The following is a 20381-nucleotide window of genomic DNA, read 5'->3' on the forward strand; positions in this document are numbered from 1 at the left end:
ATGAAGCTTATCTAACGCATATTTTCCACACAGGCACATCACAGCCTTCCTGCGTTTAGGAACACTGGACAGTGCTTCAGCACTATGCCTGTGGGCCATTTTTAGACAGTGAAATATCCAACAAAAATGCAAAAACATGGCACTTAATAGACCACAAAAAGGACATTTGTTTACAGTATGAGAGCTGAAACGAGGGCGAGTGTCACCTTGTTTGACCCCAGCTGGGAATCTAAGCGTGGGTGACTCAAATATTTTAGCACTCTGTGCACATCCTGGAATGACCGTAAAAACGCCATGAGTACTGATTTTGGGGTTACAAATAAATTTTAGCAAGCAGGCAAATTTGCAAATATGGAATCCACAAATAATAAGGATGGACTGTATCTGCTCTGCAGATGGTTGTGTGAATAATCATTGAAGAGGAAATGGAGGCAGAAGTCGTTTTCATTTCCTCCCCTTGTGAAAATTCTTGAGGTGTATGTTGTCCTTCCCCACAGCCCCGAGACTTTCCTCGTCCTCAGGTGAGCAGTTACCTTCCATCCTCGGCTCTTCTTCCAGCCCCAGGGCAGGCCTACCCTCATCCAGGGTGCCACCAAGCACTGAGCATCATTGTGGACACGCCCCCCTTCATCGGCACACCCTTTACATTTCCTGGATACGTTACCCACGGCCCTGCCTTCCTAAACCTGTTGGGCTCACCCATTCTCTTAGGTCTCATTCTTAACATCCTGATGCTATTGCGAGACAAGAACTATCAGGGAAGGCTTTGTGTTCGTCCCCAAATCATCAGCCTCACAAGTTGATCTAGAGAAGCTGGGTTTAGCCTCTTCAGGAAAATGAGCTCAGGGCCCCAGCCGAAGGTGGTGTAGGGAGGGGTGGCAGTTCACATTAGGGGAGAAATTGTCCCTTTTAGAATTCCATAAACAAGCTAAAACCTACAGCAACTAAGAAACAGATGAGGGATGCCATCAACAGCCTATGAGGCGCCACGTGACATCCATTCAGTGCCCACTTTGTGCGGATCTTGGTTACAGGATGAAGCCCCCATTTCCTTTCAGGGGTTCATTTTCCTTTAAAGGTGACAGCTCGACCTTATCCGTCTCAAACTTGCACACCCTTTTCCCAAAGCTCTTCGCCCACCTCTGAGCACGTGCCCCACACACACGAGGTGGAGTGGCCCCGCAGGGATGGTACCTGGCGTGCCTGACGTGAGAAAGGAGCATCAGCAGGTTAGCCAGGCGAAGGGATTGCTGCTGGGAGGGGAGGCCGCTCCTGGCGATCACCCAGACCAGAGCATCGGTCACCGCGTTCAGGATGTGAGTCAGCTTCCGGCTGCTCTCAGCCTCCTGAGGGGCTGCAGCTAAAGGGTACACACCTGGACAAAGAAGAGAAGCCACGAGTCATTGCTCTGAGAAAAGGAAACGGAAGTGGTGTGTGCAGCCATAAAGCATGCCTACAACCTCCAGAAAGGAGCCCAGATCCATCTGGGAGGTTCTGACATCTATGGGTGTGGTGACATCTTAAAAGCGCAGCTTCACCTGCCCATGGTGTCCTCCCACTGAGAGCCAGCCCCACTGCTGAGCTGGAAGAGAGAGCACGGCTGAATGCGGGCAGACTAGAGGCCTCTCCAAGTGCTGCCTGGCCCAGAACTGTGGCCTTGCCGTAGCAGTAAACGTATCTAGTTTTCAAATCATTACGCGGTGCATCTCAGCTGCAGCAACAAATACACATATAGAGATGGTGAGAAAATGAGATTAATTCTACTCTTAGCTCTTAGGAGGGTTCCTCATCTAAGGAGAATGTAATAAACAAACTAACCACTGCTATGCAGTGTCTCCCCTGCCCACCCCCTCATGTGTGCCATGTGCAGTCACGGCAGGCCCACTGCCACCTCTGTTCAGGCCCTCAGCATCCCACCTCTGGTGGCACCTGCTGGGGCAGGAAGACCACCAATCTGGAGTCAGACAGACCTACTTTATATCCACAATCTCTAGCTCTCTAACCACAGACCAGTCACCTAGCTCCTCCAGCCCCCGCTCCTCATTGAGCAAAGCTGACAGGTACATGTCTCCTGATGTCTCCACGACCCCTCATGAGGTAGGTTGCTTCCCCCATCCTGCCCTGCCCTGTGTTTAATTCCCCTCTGACTCTAGGCTCTGAGATACTGTGGCCTCCCAATGGTTTCAAAATAACAGCTCAGGTAACTCTCCCTGCCCCCACCCCCACCACCAACTCCAACTCCTTGATTCCTGGAAGCAGGGAAATAATTAGCTTCTCCTGCAGGCTTTTGATTTCAAAATAAGAATAAACAGCAAATTTGTGAAATCAACAGGGGAGCTGCCAACTTCTGACTCTAATGAGAATAAAGAATGGCTGGCACTCCATCATCTACAGAATCTGTTTTGGCAATTTTTGTTCTCTATTTTTATTGGCATTTTCAGTTCAATTCAGGCAACTCAGGTTACCTAAGTTCAACACAGTTCAATTAAGACAAGGGTCAGATTGAACCACAATTATGCAAGTGAGGTGCTTTGCCATGTCCTGGGAGCACTTCTCTCTGTACTGTCTGATGAGGCAGATTTAAAATATTCAGCTTTTACAATAGCCCAGAACTGCTTCTCTAACCCACCTGCTCACCTCATTCTCCAGTGACTCTTCCTGAATCCCCTGAATCATTGTCCTCAAACAAACCTCCCACTGAACCCCACAGCAGTTGACCTGCCCTCCTACTGCAGAGGAAACAAGCCCTCCCCCTGGACCCAGCGTGCCCCATTTGAGCGGCCAAAATGCAGATCTACTCACACAGCTCTCCTTAATAACCTCCCAGCTCTTGGGGCAGAGTCCAAACCACCTGGTGCAGCTATCAAGGGTACCAGGCCGCTCTCTGTTCTTTTCATCCTCAGTTCCCATCACACCTCACCTTGAACTCTACTGTCAACTCCTTGAACAGGAGATGCACTGACCATGCTGAACTTTCTGCTCAGGAACTCAACCTCCCTCTCCTCTTCCCTCTCCTCCTCCCCACGCTCCCTTCTCTTGCTTATCTATATGCTTTCCTCCTTTAGATCCCAGCCCGGTTATGAACTTCCTTCTGGAAGCTTCCCTGATCTACCTACCATCCCACCTTAAGTCTGGTTTGGGTTCTCCTCTGAAGCTCCAACAGTGCCCTGTGCACCCCCAGCAGAGGGCACCTTGTTGTCCCACATCCTGGATGTCCTTGTACACACCCCATGGCCACCCTCAGAGAGATTGGACATAGTGCTATGAGAGCACAGACCCTGCCTGTTTGTCATTATATCCTCATCACCTAGCACAATGACTGATGTGGAGTAAATACTCACAAATGGAAGAATTAGACTGAATTCACACAGGTTCAGATTGTTGCTTTTTTGTGTGTGTGAGGAAGATTGGCCCTGAGCTAACATCTGTACCAATCTTCCTCTATTTTGTATGTGGGACACCGCCACAGCATGGCTTGATGAGCGGTATAGGTCCACGCCTGGGATCTGAACCCATCAACCTGGGCCACTGAAGGGGAGCATGTCAAACTTAACCACTATGCCACCTGGCCGGCCCCAAGATTTTTGCACTTTTTTTAGCCAATCACATTATCATAATTGAATTGATAAATATGCATGTTAATGCATATTTTAGGTACACACAGAAAATTATCAATCAAATGAAAGTATGGAGAAAATTATTTTAAGCTTACTTTCCCTAAAATTGACCCCAGCTGCATTAACAAGTGCTGTCTTTTAACTACCCTTTAGTCTGTTCTGCTACATGACATGTGCTCCATGGATTTCTACTGCTGTAAACAAATTTTGTGTCTTTGGATTCTAAAAGGAGTCAAAATTGTGTACCTGTACATGTGTCAGTCCAAAATGACAAAGACTGAAAATATAAAAATAAATCCTCAGCTAGTATGCAAATGTTCATGGCAACATTACTTGTAATAGCCTAAAAGTGGAAACAAACTGAATGTCCATCAACTAATAAATAAAATGTGGTATATCCATACAATGGAATATTATTCAGCGATAAAAAGGAATGAAGAACTGATTCATGCTACAACATGGGTGAACCTTGAAAACACTACATTAAGTGAAAGAAGCCAATCACAAAGGACCACATTTTGTATGATTGCATTTACATGAACCGCCCAGGGTAGGCAAATCTATACAGAAAGAAAGTAGGTTAGTGGTTTTCTAGGAGTGAGGGTGGGACAGAGATTGGGGAGTGATGGCTAAGGCTTCTTTTGGGTTGATGAAAATGTTCTAAAATTGGTTGCAATGATGGTCCATAAGTCTATGAATACACTAAAAATCATTGAACTGCATACTTTAAATGGGTGAATTGTACAGCATGTGAATTATATCACAATAAAACTGTTATTAAAAAATAATAAAATAAATCCTCATATCCAAAATTATAGTAACGTAAAAGCCCCTCAGTGCCTCCCTGTGTCTGATCAAGGCTCCCCTCAGATAACGTGTGTTGGTTATCGGGCCACCCTCTTCATAAACGAACAGTCATTGCCAAAGGCGAGCCCTGGGTCTTCTATAGGCTATGGGGGCAGCCAGCTCCAGCTAGGACTATGACTGTCAATCATTGACAAGTGGCTTGAGGATGGGAGTCACTGCAGTCTTGGAAGGGCATAAGCTACATCAATTTTATATATGGGAAAAGATTTCATATGCAAAAAGATTAACCTACATAAAATCCTCCTGGGAATGAACTGGGTGAAGAATACCCATTTTGCTGCCTGCCTCTCTCTTCAGTCAGCATGGCCGCGCCTGCACTTTGGGTATTCCCACACCCTCTTGCTCACTGAACATGTATGTACAGAGTAACTGCTAAGTGGCAAGCCCTGGGCAGGAGAAAGGGACAAGACCCAAAGCCCCCACCCCCAGGACACTCATTGCCCAGATACAGGAAACAACAAAAATTAACTCCTTCCACCCCCAAGTAAAAACATCAGTTAGGACTCATTTTAGAACCTAATTAAATTACTTTTCATGAAACTAAAGACATACAGTAAAAAAGGTAAGATCTTGGCACCATGCCCCACACATACCAAAGAAAGTAAAATAAAATCAAAGACATCATCCCGGGCCGGCCCAGTGGCTTAGCGGTTAAGTGCGTGCACTCCGATGCTGGCGGCCCGGGTTCGGATCCTGGGTGCGCACCGACGCACCACTTCTCCGGCCATGCTGAGGCCACGTCCCACATACAGCAACTAGAAGGATGTGCAGCTATGACATACAACTATCTACTGGGGCTTTGGGGGGAAAATAAATAAATAAATAAAATCTTTAAAAAAAAAAAAAAAGACATCATCCCCTCTCCTCTTTATCGCCAGGGAACAGCTATGTGTTCCTCTCACTAGCCCACCTGATGAGGTTCTGAGCAGGAAATGGGGGGAGATGGCAACCCCCCAAGATTTGCCACATCCTAAGTGTTCAAAGGATGAAGACATAAGCTTTCCACGACTAAAGGCAAATAAAACAGAAGATCTCACATGTTTAATAAAAATCCAGGAATTCTAACCAAAGGAAAAGTTTCTGGCTCTTGGGAGTTGTAGTGGTGTTTGTTTGCCTGTTTACTTTGAAGAAAGGGACCTCTAGCTGCGACCATCCCCTTTATCACCACCTCCTACCCCAGCACCAGGAGAACAGACTGGTGTTTGAAAAGTGCCGCCAGTGATGTGAAACCAACAGGCTGATGTCAGCAGTGCTTTGCACCCATGTTCTTGATTGACAGGAAAGGACCTGTCCGCCTCTTCAGCATCCTTCCGTGCCTTTGCCTCCTCCACCCACCACTTCATGGGAATAATTCCCATAAACTCAGAGGGAACCAGCGACTTGAGTTGATATCTCAATAATTTTCTTAATATAAAATACAATTGCCAGGTTCTAACCCTCTATTTCTTTCATTTAATGAAAAGTTGAATCCTTTTTAAGTCTAAAAATTTAGATAAATAGACTTATTCCTAATTTTAAATATTTTTAAAGACTAATTATTTGCAGATTGATTCCACTCTATTTCCTAGATTCAGTAACCTCTAATTCTATCCAGGGGAAGACTTATCTAGTCTTCAGGTTTCTAAGTGACAAGATGGCTGGTCCCACTACTCCTAATTTGGATATGTTGTTACGTTACAACACTTGCATAATACCTTTGAGTTTCTAAAACACTTTAACAAATATTGTAACAGGTTGTTAAATGCAACATTTTCTGTCTTCTCTGAGTTTCAGGAGCCACACCAAAGGCTGAGTATAATACAGTAATTCCTGGTACCCCCCACATCCCATATATGTACGGTGGAGGAGGATTTGCTGAGAGAGAAGTTAGAAGGGGGTTGTCCTTTTCCCATCTCTCCCCATAGAGAGGAAGATGCACTTCTACTTAAGCCTAGCAATGATCAGATCCCAGATTAACTGTTTGAGTGTATATCCTTATTCTAGGCCAAAAGCATTGTATCTAGTTCATTTTGACATTTTTAGTATTTAGAAGTCATTGACACCAGGAACTCAATAAATATTTACTGAATTGAAATTTAATTGGATAATAAGGTTAATTTTCACTCCACATTATATCCATTCTTAGAAGAGATAAATAACTCAGAAGTATGCAGCTATTTAAAACATAACTACTTACACCAGAAACTAATATAATATTGTGTGTCAATTATACCTCAATAAAAAAAGAAAGAAAACAAACATCTCATTAAAAATGGGCCATTTCAACAGAGAATTCACCAAAGAAGATATACAGATCACAAGCAAGGATATGAAAAAATGGACATCATTAGTCATTAGGAGAATGCCAAATAAACCACAATAATCTACCATTACACACCTATTAGCATGACTGAGAATCCTGCATCCTGGGAAACTCCTCAGTCCAAGGCAAATCTATACAGTTGGTCACCCTAAATTACATCTAAATTAAATTTTATAAAATACAAACTAATCTCTAGTGACAGAAATGATATCAGCGGTTGCCTGGGATTGGAGGGGGGAGAGAATGAGGGAGAGAGGAATTATGAAGGGGCACAAGGAAACTTTTGAGTGTGATGGATATGTTCATTATCTTGATTGTGGTGATGCTTTCAGGGGCATAAATAAATGCCCAAAGGCATAAAATTGTATGCTTTAAACATGTGCAGTTTATTGTATGTTACTTATAATTCCTAGTTCTGTTAAAAATAAAAACACTGTCTTGGCTGTAAAAACAAACAAACAAACGAAAAACCATAACTACTGACAAACCCTGACCTGACCACTTAGCACGCTGATACCAGTGTGGACCTGACTGAGTGACATAATCCCAGCTTGAGTTTGTCATATACGCAGGAAAACAAGAGGCCAACCTATGCAGGAGACCATCTCTGGACAGCTCAATGCCTACCTAGCATGACAAGGTTAGTAGTAGCAGCCCTTGGAGACTCTGCTGTTCTCATACGGGACAGAGAACATTCACAGCCTTTGGACTTGAAGAGGCCTACTCCATTTCTCCTCTCCTGACCCTCAACCTTCAGGGCCTCCACCCTGTACCGGATTCAGTTCCCTGCTTGGCAGTATGTCTTTTCCACTCAGGCTGCAATCTTAGCTCTCTTCATCTTTTTTTTTTTTTTCTCCTGTTTTTCCCTCCCTCTCTCCCAACCCCCATCCATCCCCTGGAAACTACTGATCTATTGTATAGATTAGCTTGCTTTTTCTGAAATTTTATATAAATGAGGTCTTACAGTATGCATGCTTTCATGTCTGTCTTCTTTCATTCAGTACCATTATTTTGAGATTCATAATGCTGCATGTATCTATCAGTAGTTCAATCCTTTTCATTGCTGAGCAGTACTCTACTGCATGGATATGTCACAGTTTGTTTATCCTTTCACCTGTTGGTGGGCATTCGGGTTGTTACTAGTTTTTGCTATTACAAATAAAGTTCCTATGAACATTTGTGTACAAGTTTTTGTCTGAGCATATGCTTTCATCTCTTCAGTAAATACTAAGGAGTGGAAATGATTGGGTCATCTGGTAGGTGTAGGCTTAACTTTTTAAGAAAATGTCGAACAGTTTTTCAAAGTGGTTGTACCAACTTACATTCCCACCAGCAGCGTATGAGAATTCCCATTACTCCACATCCTCATGAACACTTAATATGGTCAGTCTTTTTAATTTTAGCCATTCCATTGGGTATGTAGTAGTTTCTCATTGTGATTTTAATTCGCATTTATCTAATAAATAATAATTTTAGTATCATTTCATGTAATTATTTGCCATCAGCATATCTTTCATGAAGTGTCTGTTCAAATATTTGCCTATTTTTCAAGTGGGTTGTTTTTCTTATTATTACTGAGTTGTAGCAGTTCTTTATACTTTAGATAGAAGTCCTTTGTTGAATACATGTTTTGCAAATATTTTCTCCGGGTCTGTGGCTTACTTTTTCATTTTCATAAGAGCACCTTTTGAAAAGCAAAGGATTTTAATTATGATGAAGCCCAATTTATGAGTTTTTTAAAGTTTGCATTGCGTTCTATCAGAGAAATCTTTGCCAAACCCAAAGTAAACAAGACTTTTTTCTAAATTTTTTATGGCTTTATAATTTTAGTCTTTATGTTTAGGTCTACGATCCATTTTGAGTTAATTTTTGTAATACAAAATGAGATTCAGTTCAAGGTTCAGTTTTTGCATATATCTATCCAATAGTTCAAGCACCATTTATTGAAAAGATCATCCTTTCCCCATTACCTTGACACCTTTGTTGAAAATCAGTTGTTGATTACGTCTATTTCTGGACTCTCTATTCTGTTCCATTGATCTATTTGTTGATCTTGATGTCAATACATATTGTTTTGATTACTGTGGTTTTATAATAAATTGTGAAGTCCAGGAGTATAAGTCCTCCAACTTTGTTATTTTTCAAAGTTGTTTTGGCTATTCTAGGCCCATTGCATTTCATATGAATTTAAGAATCTGTTTGTCAATTTCTACCCAAAAAGCCTGCTGAGATTTTTGTTGAGATCAAGTTGAATCTATAGATTATTTGGGGGGAGGACTGACATCTTAACAATACTGAATCTTCTAACTCATTAACATAACATATCTCTCCATTTATTTAGGATTTCTTTAATTTTTCCAGCAATGTTTTGAGTTTTTGGTGGGTGGTCTCATATCTTTTGTCAAATTCATCCTTAAGGTTTCATAATTTTTGACGCTATTATAAATGGTACTGATTTTTAATTTCAATTACCAATTGTTCATTGCTACCATAAAGAAATAAAATTGATTTTTGTATATTACCCTTATATCCTACAACCTTACCAAACTCACCGTTTTGTAGACTCCTTGGGATTTTTTACACAGATTATCATGTTTTCAAATAAAGAATTTTACTTCTACTTTTCCAATCTGGATGCCTTTTATGTCTTTTCTTGCCTTATTGCACTGGCTAGAACTTCTAGTAAAATGGTGACTATAATTAGTGAGAGGGGACATACTTGCCTTGTTCATGATCATGATTAAGTATAATATTAGCTGTAGGTTTTTCATAAATGCCCTTTATTAGATTGAGGAAGTTTGCTTCTACTCATAGTTTGTTGAGAGTTTTTAGCAAGAATGAGTATTAGATTTTGTCAATTGTTTTCTCTATTGAGATAATTATATGTTTTTTTCATTATTATTCTGTTAATATCATGAATTATGTTGATTGATTTTCAAATGTTAAAGAAACCCTGTATTCCTGGGGAAATTCCACTAGTTTATAATGTATTATTGGATTCTATTTGCTAAAATTTTTTAGAGATGCAAAAATTCTGTAAAAAATTTTAGCATCTATGTGCATGAGAGATATTGCTCTGTTGTCTTCTTTTCTTCCAATTCATTGGTCTGGGTTTCCAATCAGAGTAATGTTGGCCTCACAGAATAAGTTGGAAAGTATTCCCTCCTCCTCAATTTTCTGCAAGAGTGTGTGTAAACTTGGTATTATTATTCATTAAATATTCAGTAGAATTCTACCAGAAAAGTCATCTGGGCCTGGAGTTTTCTTTGTGGAAAGGTTTTTAAGTACAAATTCAATTTCTTTAGCAAATATATAGCTATTCAAGATTTCTAAATTTCTTCTTGATTTGTGTCCTTCAGTAATTTGTTTCTTTCAAGGAATTTGTCCATTTTATCTAAGTATTCAAATGTATTGGCATAAAGTTGTTCATAATATCACCTCACTATTCTTTTTTATATCTGCAAAATAGTAATGTCACCTCTCTCGCACTTGATATTGGTAATTTGTGTCTTCTTTCCTTTATCCTAATCAATCTGCCTAGAGGCTTATCAATTTTATTGATCTTCTCAAATTAATTTGAAACCTTGCCTTTATTCTAATATAGGCCTTGAGTGCTATAAATTTTCCTCAAACTAGCTGCCACGCACAAATTTTATGTTTTACTTTGATTTTAAGTGAGTTCAAAATATTTTTTAATTTAACTTTTGATTTTTTCCTGTGGTCCATGGGCTATTTAGATGTATGTAATTTGGTTTCCAAATGTTTAGAAATTTTCCAAGATCTTTTTATTATTGGTTTCTAATTTAGTTCCATTATGTCAAAGAAAATACTTTGTGTAACTTAATTCCTTTTAAATGTATTGAGACTTGTTTTATGGCCCAGAATATGGTCTATCCTGGTAAATAGTCCACGAACACTGAAAAAGAATATATATTCTGCTGCTGTTGGGTGGAGGGTTCTATAAATATCAATTAGGTCAAGTTGGTTGACAGTCTTGTTCAAGTCTTCTCTGTATTTACTGATTTTCTATCTACTTGTTCTATCAATTACTGAGAGAGGGGTATTAAAGTCTCCAACTATAACAAAGGATTTATCCATTTCTCCCTGCAGTTCTATCAGATTTTCCTTCATATATTTTGAAGTTCTCTTATTTGGAGCATAAATGCTTAGAATTTTTACATCTTCTTCACGAATTTACTCATTTATCATTATGAAATGAACTTCTTTGTCCCTAGAAATATTCTATGCTCTAAAATTTACTTTTTCTGATATTAATGTAGCCACTCCAGCTTTCTTTTGATTAGTCTTTAGCATGATATATCTTTTTTCACCCTTTTACTATTAGCTTCTTTATATCTCTATATTTAACTGGGTTTCTTATTAGGAGCAAACAGTAGCATCTTCCTTGTTTATTCAGTCTGACAGTCTTTTCCTTTTAATTGAGGTATTTAGCATATTTACTTTTAATGTAATTGTTGATAGAATTGAGTTTAAATTTACCATCTTGTTAATCATTTTCTATTTTTCCTGTCTATACTTTTTTTTTTTTGCTTTCTTTTGATTATTTTTTATGGTTCCATTTTATCTCCTTTGTTGGTATATTAGCTCTAACTCTGTTGAGTTATTTTAGCGGATGCATTTGGATTTATGATATACATATTTAAATTATTGCTGTTTATCTTCAAGTAACACTTCACGTAAACTTTCACATACAAAATAAGAACAGTATACTTCCATTTGTCCTCTCCCAGCTTTTGTGCTCTTGCCATGTTTTACTTCTACATAAAACCACAATATACTGTTATTATTTTTTTTGCTTTAAACACTAAATTATCTTTTAAAGATAAAGAGTTTTAAATAATAAGAGAAAAACTCATTATATTTACCCACATTGTTACCATTTGCAGGTCCTCTTTATTCCTTTGTATGGATCCATGTTTCCATCTGACATCATTTTCTTCCTGCTTGAAAGACTTCCATTAATATTTCTTATAATGTAGGTCTGCTAATGATGAATGCTTTCAGTTTTTAAGTCTGAACATATTTTTATTTTGGCTTCAGTTTTGAAAGATATTTTCATTGTGTAAGGAATTCTTCATTACGGGTTTTTTCTTAAAGTACTTTAAAGACACTATTCCTTTGTCTCCTTGACTTGCATCAGAATAGAAACTTGCTGTCATCCTTGTCTTTGTTCCTTTGTCTATAATATCTCTATTCTCTGGCTGCTTTTAATATTTTTTTCTTTATCACTGGTTTTAAGTAACTCAATTATGATGTATGTTGGTGTGGTTTTCTTCATGTTTTTTGTGCTTGGGATTCACTGAGCTTCTTGGTTCTGTGTGTTTATAGTTTTCATTAAATTTGGAAAATTTTCAGCCATTGTTTCTTCAAGCATTTTTCTACCCCCCTTTCTGATACTCCAAATTCAGGTATTTAACACTTATAGCTGTCCCTAATACTCTGTTCAATTTTTTAACTCTTTTTTTCTTTCCATTTGTTTTTGCTAGTTTCTATTGCTATGGCTTCACATCCACTAATCTCTTCTGCCATGCCTAATCAGACGTAAATCCCATGTAGACATAGTTTTCACATTTAAAGTTCAATTTGTGTGTGTGTCATATTTTCTATGCCTCTCCTTAACCTATTCACCTTTTCCTCTACCTCTTGGACATATCAAATAGAGTTAGAGTAACTGTTTTAATGTCCTTGTCTACTAATTCCATCATCTGTGTCATTTTGGGATATTTTCCAATTGATTGGTTTTTCTTCTCATTATAGGTCATATTTTCTGCTTCTTTGCACGTTTGCTAATTTTTGATTGGTTACCAAACATGGTGAGTTTCATCTGCTTGGGTGTTGGATATTCTTGTATTCCTTTACATACCCTTGAGCTTTGTTCTGGGATGCAGTTGAGTTACACGGCTTGATCCTTCAGGCTTCCTTTTAAGTTCTGTTTGGTAGGACCAGAGCAGCCTTTAGTCTAGGGCGAATTTACCCCACTACTGAGGCAATACCTTTCTGAATACTACACCCAATGTCCAGTATATACAAGGTTTTCCCCTCTGGCTGGTGAGAACATGAACTATTCCTGGCCCTGTGTGAACTCTAGGGATTGTTCTGCCTACTCCTTTCTGATGGTTCTTTCCCTGTCCATGGTTAGCATCCTCATAAGCATGAGCAGACTAGTGCTCAGCTGAAGACTTGAAGGGGACCCTCTGCAGATCTCCAAAGCCTCTGTGTCCAGCTCTTTCCTCTCAAGTACTCTCCCCTGCAAATCCTAGCTGCCTTGGCCTCCCCAAATTCACAACTCTGTCTCCTCAGTTCAAGGAGACACTAGTGGCTACTTGGGTTACCTCTCCCTATGTTGTAACCTGGAAACTAGCCTGGGCAATCAAAGGGCTCATCTTGTTTGTGTTCCTTCTCTTGGGGATCACTGTCCTGTGCGGCCTGTTGTCCAATGTCCAATGTCTGTTTTACATATTCTGCCAGGGTTTTTTAAATTTAAGTTGGGAAAGGGGATTCTGTCCTTGTTTTGGCTTTTAATTTAATGCTACAAATAATCCAGAAGAAAAAAACTTGTATCTTCAAATGCTTAAAATCTAGCATAGCAAAGACCCACCCCCCCAACAGTGGAAATTTTCCATAGAAACAGAATCTCATTTTCCTAACAGCAATGCTGAACAGAATAAATTCATTTTGACAACTGTTATGACTACCAAGCAAGAAAGGAAATATAGTAAAAGAAGATTTCTTAAATTTGGATTTACTGTAAACAAATTCTACTCATTTACCACCACAAGTGGTAGTTACATCACATGTCTGCCTCACCCTCTGTAATTCTCTTAATATGGCAGTTCTGTCAGATGCTGCAGGAGGAATGCCTTAGCCTTAGTCTTTCCCATTTGCACAGATGATGCTTCTAGCTTTCACAAAAACACAATATGATGTCTCAGAGGCTAAAATGATTGTAAGGAACATTGCCAAACAGAAGGCTTTATATTGCAAAGTGTTGTAACAAGAAGCAAACTGCTTTCCAAGGAGCACTTTGCTGCACAGAAAAGAGTTCTAAATTATTTCTGCAAGTTAGAGAAGCCCCATAATCTGGCATTTGATGATCCTACTTTGCCAAGGTGGGAATATACTTTTCGAGCAAATCTTCCCTTTAACAAAACAGAAATGGTAGCACACATGTGAGGTAATGTCTGTAGTAGCATTCAAAGAGAAGATCAGAAAAAGTTGATTTTCTTCCACCATCAATTTCAAACGTCCCAGCTGGACATTTCTTATATGCACATCAACTTAATCACTGATTAAGCTGGGCTCTCATAGTATTTTGTAAAAGGTGAATAGTAATAATAAATGCCAAGAAAGTACCAGAAGCCCCAAAGCATTTAAGAGTCTTCTTGGCTTTTCCTACAATTTTCATTTGTCTCACAATTTACCATTTCTACTCATGAACTGTTTGCTTTTCAGAACTGGGGCAAGGAGTGTACTGGGTGCAGGGGAAATGTCCTGTTAGGTAGGTAGGGCCAGATTGAGACCCAGCTTGGAAGTACCCAAAGGTTTCTTCAGGGTCTCTGTACCTCACATGACCTTCAGATTCCTTCTTCGTTCCCCCCCTTCCCCCTCTTTGAAGACCTGACTGTCCCCCTCAATCCAGCCATCTCCTGGACAGCACTCCAGGGCTACTCAAAGTATGGTCTGTTACCAGTGCACAAAGAGAAAAGCAGAAATTGAGGGTAAGCATTTGGAAACTTACAGCAATTGACAGAGTAATTCTAAATCAGTTGAATGTAATAACATAAAAACTAGGGCTTGTATTTTGCACTTTCATTTCATTTTTCTAGTAATTTATTTTTATTATATTTTACAAAAGTAACTGTCTCGAGGGGCTGGGCCCGTGGCTTAGTGGTTAAGTTCAGCGCACTCCGCTTCGATGGCCCAGGTTCGGTTCCCAGGCATGGACCTACACCACTCATCGGTGGCCAAGCTGTGGTGGTGACCCACATACAAAACAGAGGAAGATCGGCACAAATGTTAGCTCAGGGCGAATCTTCTTCACCAAAAAAAAAAAAAAAAAAAGTAACTGTCTATAACAATTTGGAAATTTAAAAAGAAAAAGAAACCTGGTCCTTCACTATAGATAGTTTGAGAAACATTGTTCTAGTATGTTTCCCTCTTCATCAAAACTAGTGCCAATGTCTGAGAGTATGTGTGAGTGTTAGAGAGGAGATGAGTGTCTGCTGGAGAGCGACAGCTCAGCTGGCCCCAGGTCAGGAGGCAGCCTGGGACCTATGTGGCCACAGGTTCTGCACTGAGTTTTGGCTTCAGGAACTGCTGCTTGGGCTGATTTAAAACAAAGTAGCATAATATGATTTCACAGACTTCTGTTGTTCAAACATTAAACTCTAAGATTGGATAAAATCTATGTAATAAAGCCCCATATGATGCCCAAATGAAGGTACCTGTAAGTTATCGGTTGAGGATTAAAAACTGAATATACCTATTATTTGAGAAAGAAAGAAAAAATAATAACCTAAAAGCCCAGCAAGAGTAAAGAGCTAAGCAAAGCAATGAACACCTGGTATAGTAGCTGGATCAAATACCAGGTAGATAATAAACTGAACAGTATGAAAACTATAGTATGAAACATAGAAACTTAGAAAACGTGTACAAAATAATACATCTCTATTTATTCTAGCAATGTTTATAATGGTAAAAAAAAAAAAAAAAAAAAAGGAACTGTATATTAGGTAGAGGCCCATCAACAGAGAAACGGCTGAACAACTGAGACAATGCCCTCACTTCAAAGATTGAGTTAGAGCTCTCCTGGTTGACCTAGAGGGATTTCACAGCATTTTGAAAAGTAAAAAATCAAGATGCAGAGAAGTGTTTGTATATAGTGTCCCAATTTTTTAAAAATGGGGGGAAAAAAAACCCCTATCTGTGGGTACATTGGAGGTGAGGTATTATTTTAAAGTATTATTAGAGGATGGAAGAAGGTATAAAGTCTAGCCTCCGGCTGGTAAGATTAGCTACTTGGTGTTGGGGTGGGAGGATCAAAGCAAGCCTCTTTCACAGTCTCTATGACTTTTAATATAAGATGCTATGCTGTTCATGTAAAATTAGATATGTGAGCATATGTATGCATGCATATTTCTCTCTATAGATATCTATATATCTATATGTATCTATCTATAGAGAGAGCTGTTAAAGAATGGTCACCAAAGTTATGGTGGTTATCTTAGGTGGGGAGGCAGGATTCCCAACGATTTTTATTTTCTTCCTTCTATGTTTTTCTTTTGTTTGAATGTTTACAATAACCAGGTATTATTTATATAATAATAAAAAACAGCAAAGCTACAACATACATATATCTTAGACATCTTCCTCACTTCCCACCTCTAACCCCTCTATTTCCCTCAAGTCAGGTCCCTTCTTCCCTGGCCCCTCCACACCAATTCAGTTCAGGCTCTCGTAGTCCCTAGCAACTCCCACTGGGCCCCCTGCCTCGGTCTCTCCCCTCTCCAGTCAGTCCTCCACAGGGAAGCCAGAGGGACCTTTCAAGAATGCCTCTCTCTCCATGATGCTCCCCCGCCTAAACCTCCTCTAGGGCTGCTCAATGCCCCCGGCAGCAGCTCTCAACCCGAAGTGTGCGCTGCAATCTTCAGCGCTGCATTTTACAACCTTGTGCATCTCCCTCTGCTCCCCCATCGCCTGACCTGCAGCTCCTGGCTTGCCCATGTTCTTTCATTCCTCCGTGTCTATCCTTCCACCTGTCCAGCTACTCATTCAACATTCAAACTTCATTCCCTTCTGCAACCACTCCCTCGTCTCTCCTTCTGTTTTCCCACCATGCTCTGTACGTCCTTTATGTTAGCACTGAGATCATTCTTTTTAATGAATTTTTCTCTTTCTCCCTCCTACACTAAAAGCTATTTGAGCTGCTATATCTTTAATGTCTTTACCACATAAATAAATGAATAAATGAATCTGTAAAAGCAAACCCAAAACAGTAAATATAAATGCGTGTCAACCATGAAAAAAGCCTGCATAAACATTGAACAAAAGTTGAAAGTACACTTATAAAATAAATAAGTCATAGGGATGTAATAACATACTGCATGATGACTATAGTTAATACTGTATTGTGTATTTGAAAGTTGGTAAAAGAGTAGTTCTTAAAAGTTCTCATCACAAGAAAAAAAATCTTGCATCTATGTATGGTGACAGATGTTGACTAGACTTACTGTGGTGATCATTTCTCAATATATATAAATACCAAATCATTATTTTATACATCTGACACTAATATAATGTTATATGTCAATTATACCTCAATAAAATAAATAAATAAAAATGTCAAAAAAAGATAAAAAGATGAGAGGTAAACATTTTAAGGTTCATTTTTTCTTTTCCAGCAAAGTGGCTCGAGCTACTTTTTAAATTACTACTAGCAATTCACCTAATGAATAATTTATATACAAATTACCAAAAGTTAACTACAGTTTAAATCCCTATAAAATGAAACAGAGAGGTCAAAAAGAAAGCCATTTTCCCCTTTTCAAATAAAATAAGTTCAATACTCTTTAGCCATGCCAGTTCTAGAAACAGCATCTCTCTCCCACAGAACACGGCCCAGCTGTGTGGTTACTTACTGGAGTTGAGGAGGATCATGGCCTTGACACAGAGATACTCTTTGTGTTGGAGTTTTAACTCTCGAAACCTTGAAGTTGTTGCCAGGAGCATGTCAAAGATTTCCAGAATTCCTTCCACGCATTTTCCCTCCTCCCTACAAAAGTTCATTTGGAAATTTAAGGAACATACAGCTCCAGGCAACCATCAAAAGCAGTAAGGAATATTTTCTTTTCAATCTCAAATTTCATCTTGTACATCCTTTAACTACGCTGTCATGAGATCACACCCAGCGATATGAAATTACTAGAATCATCTTCACATAAAGAGGACAGGGCATTTCCTATAAATCCCTAAAGCAAGCATTTGAATAAACACTGTTTAGGCAAAAGCGTGCATTGGAACTATGTTTTCATTCTACCTATTCACCAAATGTTTTTTTACAGGAATGCCATTTCTGTTGATTATTTCCAATCTAAACCATTTCGGTCAACCAGCTCTAGATATGACACATATTACTAAAGGGAAACATGCCATGTTCCCATCAGAAGACGTCTGAAGTGTTCATGAGGAAGACAACGTTACAGAGGCAAATATCTCAAGAAGAAATAATCCTTCACATCCAGGGCTTAACTCTCACCTCCTGGCGGTCATTTAGAAACTAGCGGGGCAACTGAGAGACACTTAAATGCAATTTGAAAAAAGCTAATGTGACATACAAAGAAATCACAATGAGAGAAGATGGATTAGAATCAAGAAAGGAAGGTAGAAATGCAGATGTGGAAATTTTTGACTTGACAAAGATTATTTTTAAGCAAATGGTTTAGACAAACTTTGAACCATATCACCAAAATTCTTTTGAGAACTCCTTACAGAAATGAATTTTTAAGTATACTTTTGAAGTAAATTACTTGAACTGTATCTAGAAAATACCAGCTTATATTCACTCCAGCCAGACACACATTATTACTGCTCCCCAAACACTTCTGTTATCATCAGTCAGAGAGTTATTGGAAGTCCTTGACAAGCAGTTAGATGATTTTCCCATGGAACTTTCTAAAAGCCTGCAGTGCACAGTGAAGGGCAGCTATGGTGGCAGTAGGTTTCGTTTTTAGTCTCCGTGGCAGCCTGAAGGGGACCTGAGATCTTCAAAGAACTGGCTGCTCCCCTCCTCCTTCCCCAACCCCAAGCCAGGACATTTCCAGTGATGGTGGTAGTTGGCGGAAGGGCCTCTGTAGTATCCAAATCAACTGACACCAAGGGGTACCGTCAATCCTTGTGAAGCCTTCCCCATTCCGTGCTGTGCTAGGATGACAGCTCACCAGGATCCTAACACTGCACAGCATTTGCTCCCCTGCAAATTCACCCACACAAAGCTACCGGCATGCAGACTTTGGCAATCGAGCACGGTAACTTCTGCAACCAGTTGAGGCTTTCTGAAAGTGCATACATTAAGTGATAAAACACCAGGGCCCCCTAGAAGTCACTTAGAGGAAAAGGCCACCTTGGAGACTCAGAGCTCTGGGCAAAAGGTGCCACAATCTGTAGGAGACCCCCAACCCTCCCCATACCCCATCCTCCCACCTCCCCTGCTCTGGGCTTTCCCAGGCAGCCTGCTGCAAGCATTCAGCAAGGATGATGACTGCCCTGCACGTGGCAAATGCACGAGATATATTTGTTCACTGAGTGCCCTTCATGCCATATCATCAAATCACTCTGCTTGGGGACAATCAATTATTGGAAATTATAATTGTTGGGCTTGAGGACATTTGATACCAAGAAAAGCTGGTTTTAAAATATCTCTGGGGGCAAAAATAAAAAATCCACCAGGTCCTGCATTGACGGTTAATAGTCTGGCCATTTACTTTTCGGTGAGACTCAGTCAGAGGTGGGGTCATGCACACTCGGGCACACATGTGCACACATGCATGCACGAGCACTTACGTACACACACAAACACACACACACTCCCGCCTAAGTAGTATGACAAGGGGACTCACCTGAAATCAATCCTATTTTGCAGAAGTTTCCACCTGTGCCAAAGAACACATCCCTAAATATTTAAATTAGTACCATTAGCTCATTAAAATGCACGCCATTTTTTGGTATTTATTGGTATTTCAGATTTCATGATTTAATGAATCTTGATTTCAAGATAGTAATTTTTATTTCTCGGTGGGAATATACCCTAAATGTTTATTTTGAGGATTTTTTTTTAATTTTGTTTATTGCAGTAACATTTGTTTATAACATTCTATAAATTTCAGGTGTACATCATTATACTTACATTTCTGCATAGATTACATCATGTTCACCATCCAAATACTAATTACAACCCGTCACCACACACATGTGCTGAATTATCCCTTTCGCCCTCCTCCCTCCCCCCGTCCCCTCTGGTAACCACCAATCCAATCTCTGTCTCTATGTGTTTGTTTATTGTTGTTATTATCTACTACTTAATGAGGGAAATCATATGGTATTTGACCTTCTCCCTCTGACTTATTTCACTTTGCATAATACCCTCAATGTCCATCCATTTTGTGACAAATGGCTGGACTTCATCGTTTCTTATGGCTGAGTAGTATTCCATTGTGTGTATATACCACATCTTCTTCATCCATTCGTTCCTTGATGGGCACTTAGGTTGCTTCCAAGTCTTGGCTACTGTGAATAATGCTGCAATGAACACAGGGGTGCGTGTATCTTTATGCATTGGTGTTTTCAAGTTCTTTGGATAAATACCCAGCAGTGGAATAGCTGGATCATATGGTAGTTCTACCCTTGATTTTTTGAGGAATCTCCATACTGTTTTCCATAGTGGCTGCACCAGTTTGCACTCCCACCAGCAGTGTATGAGAGTTCCCTTCTCTCCACATCCTCTCCAACACATGTTGTTTCCTGTCTTGTTAATTATAGCCATTCTGAAGGGAGTGAGGTGATATCTCATTGTAGTTTTG

General features: G+C 39.7%; 1 protein-coding gene across 1 annotated transcript in view; it reads right to left on the reverse strand.

The window, feature by feature from the left end:
• The window catches only part of ESR2 (estrogen receptor 2), a 70194-nt gene that overhangs the window by 2062 nt on the left and 47751 nt on the right, over window positions 1-20381 (reverse strand). Inside the window, exons 7-8 of the mRNA XM_058567098.1 lie at window positions 17445-17578; window positions 1195-1375 (exon numbers count right to left, since the gene is read on the reverse strand). Of these exons, the coding sequence (XP_058423081.1) occupies window positions 1195-1375; window positions 17445-17578 (315 nt within the window). The remainder of the gene's footprint in view (window positions 1-1194; window positions 1376-17444; window positions 17579-20381) is intronic.

This window comes from Diceros bicornis, chromosome 24, assembly GCF_020826845.1.
Source record: "Diceros bicornis minor isolate mBicDic1 chromosome 24, mDicBic1.mat.cur, whole genome shotgun sequence".
NCBI classification, from domain to species: domain Eukaryota; kingdom Metazoa; phylum Chordata; class Mammalia; order Perissodactyla; family Rhinocerotidae; genus Diceros; species Diceros bicornis.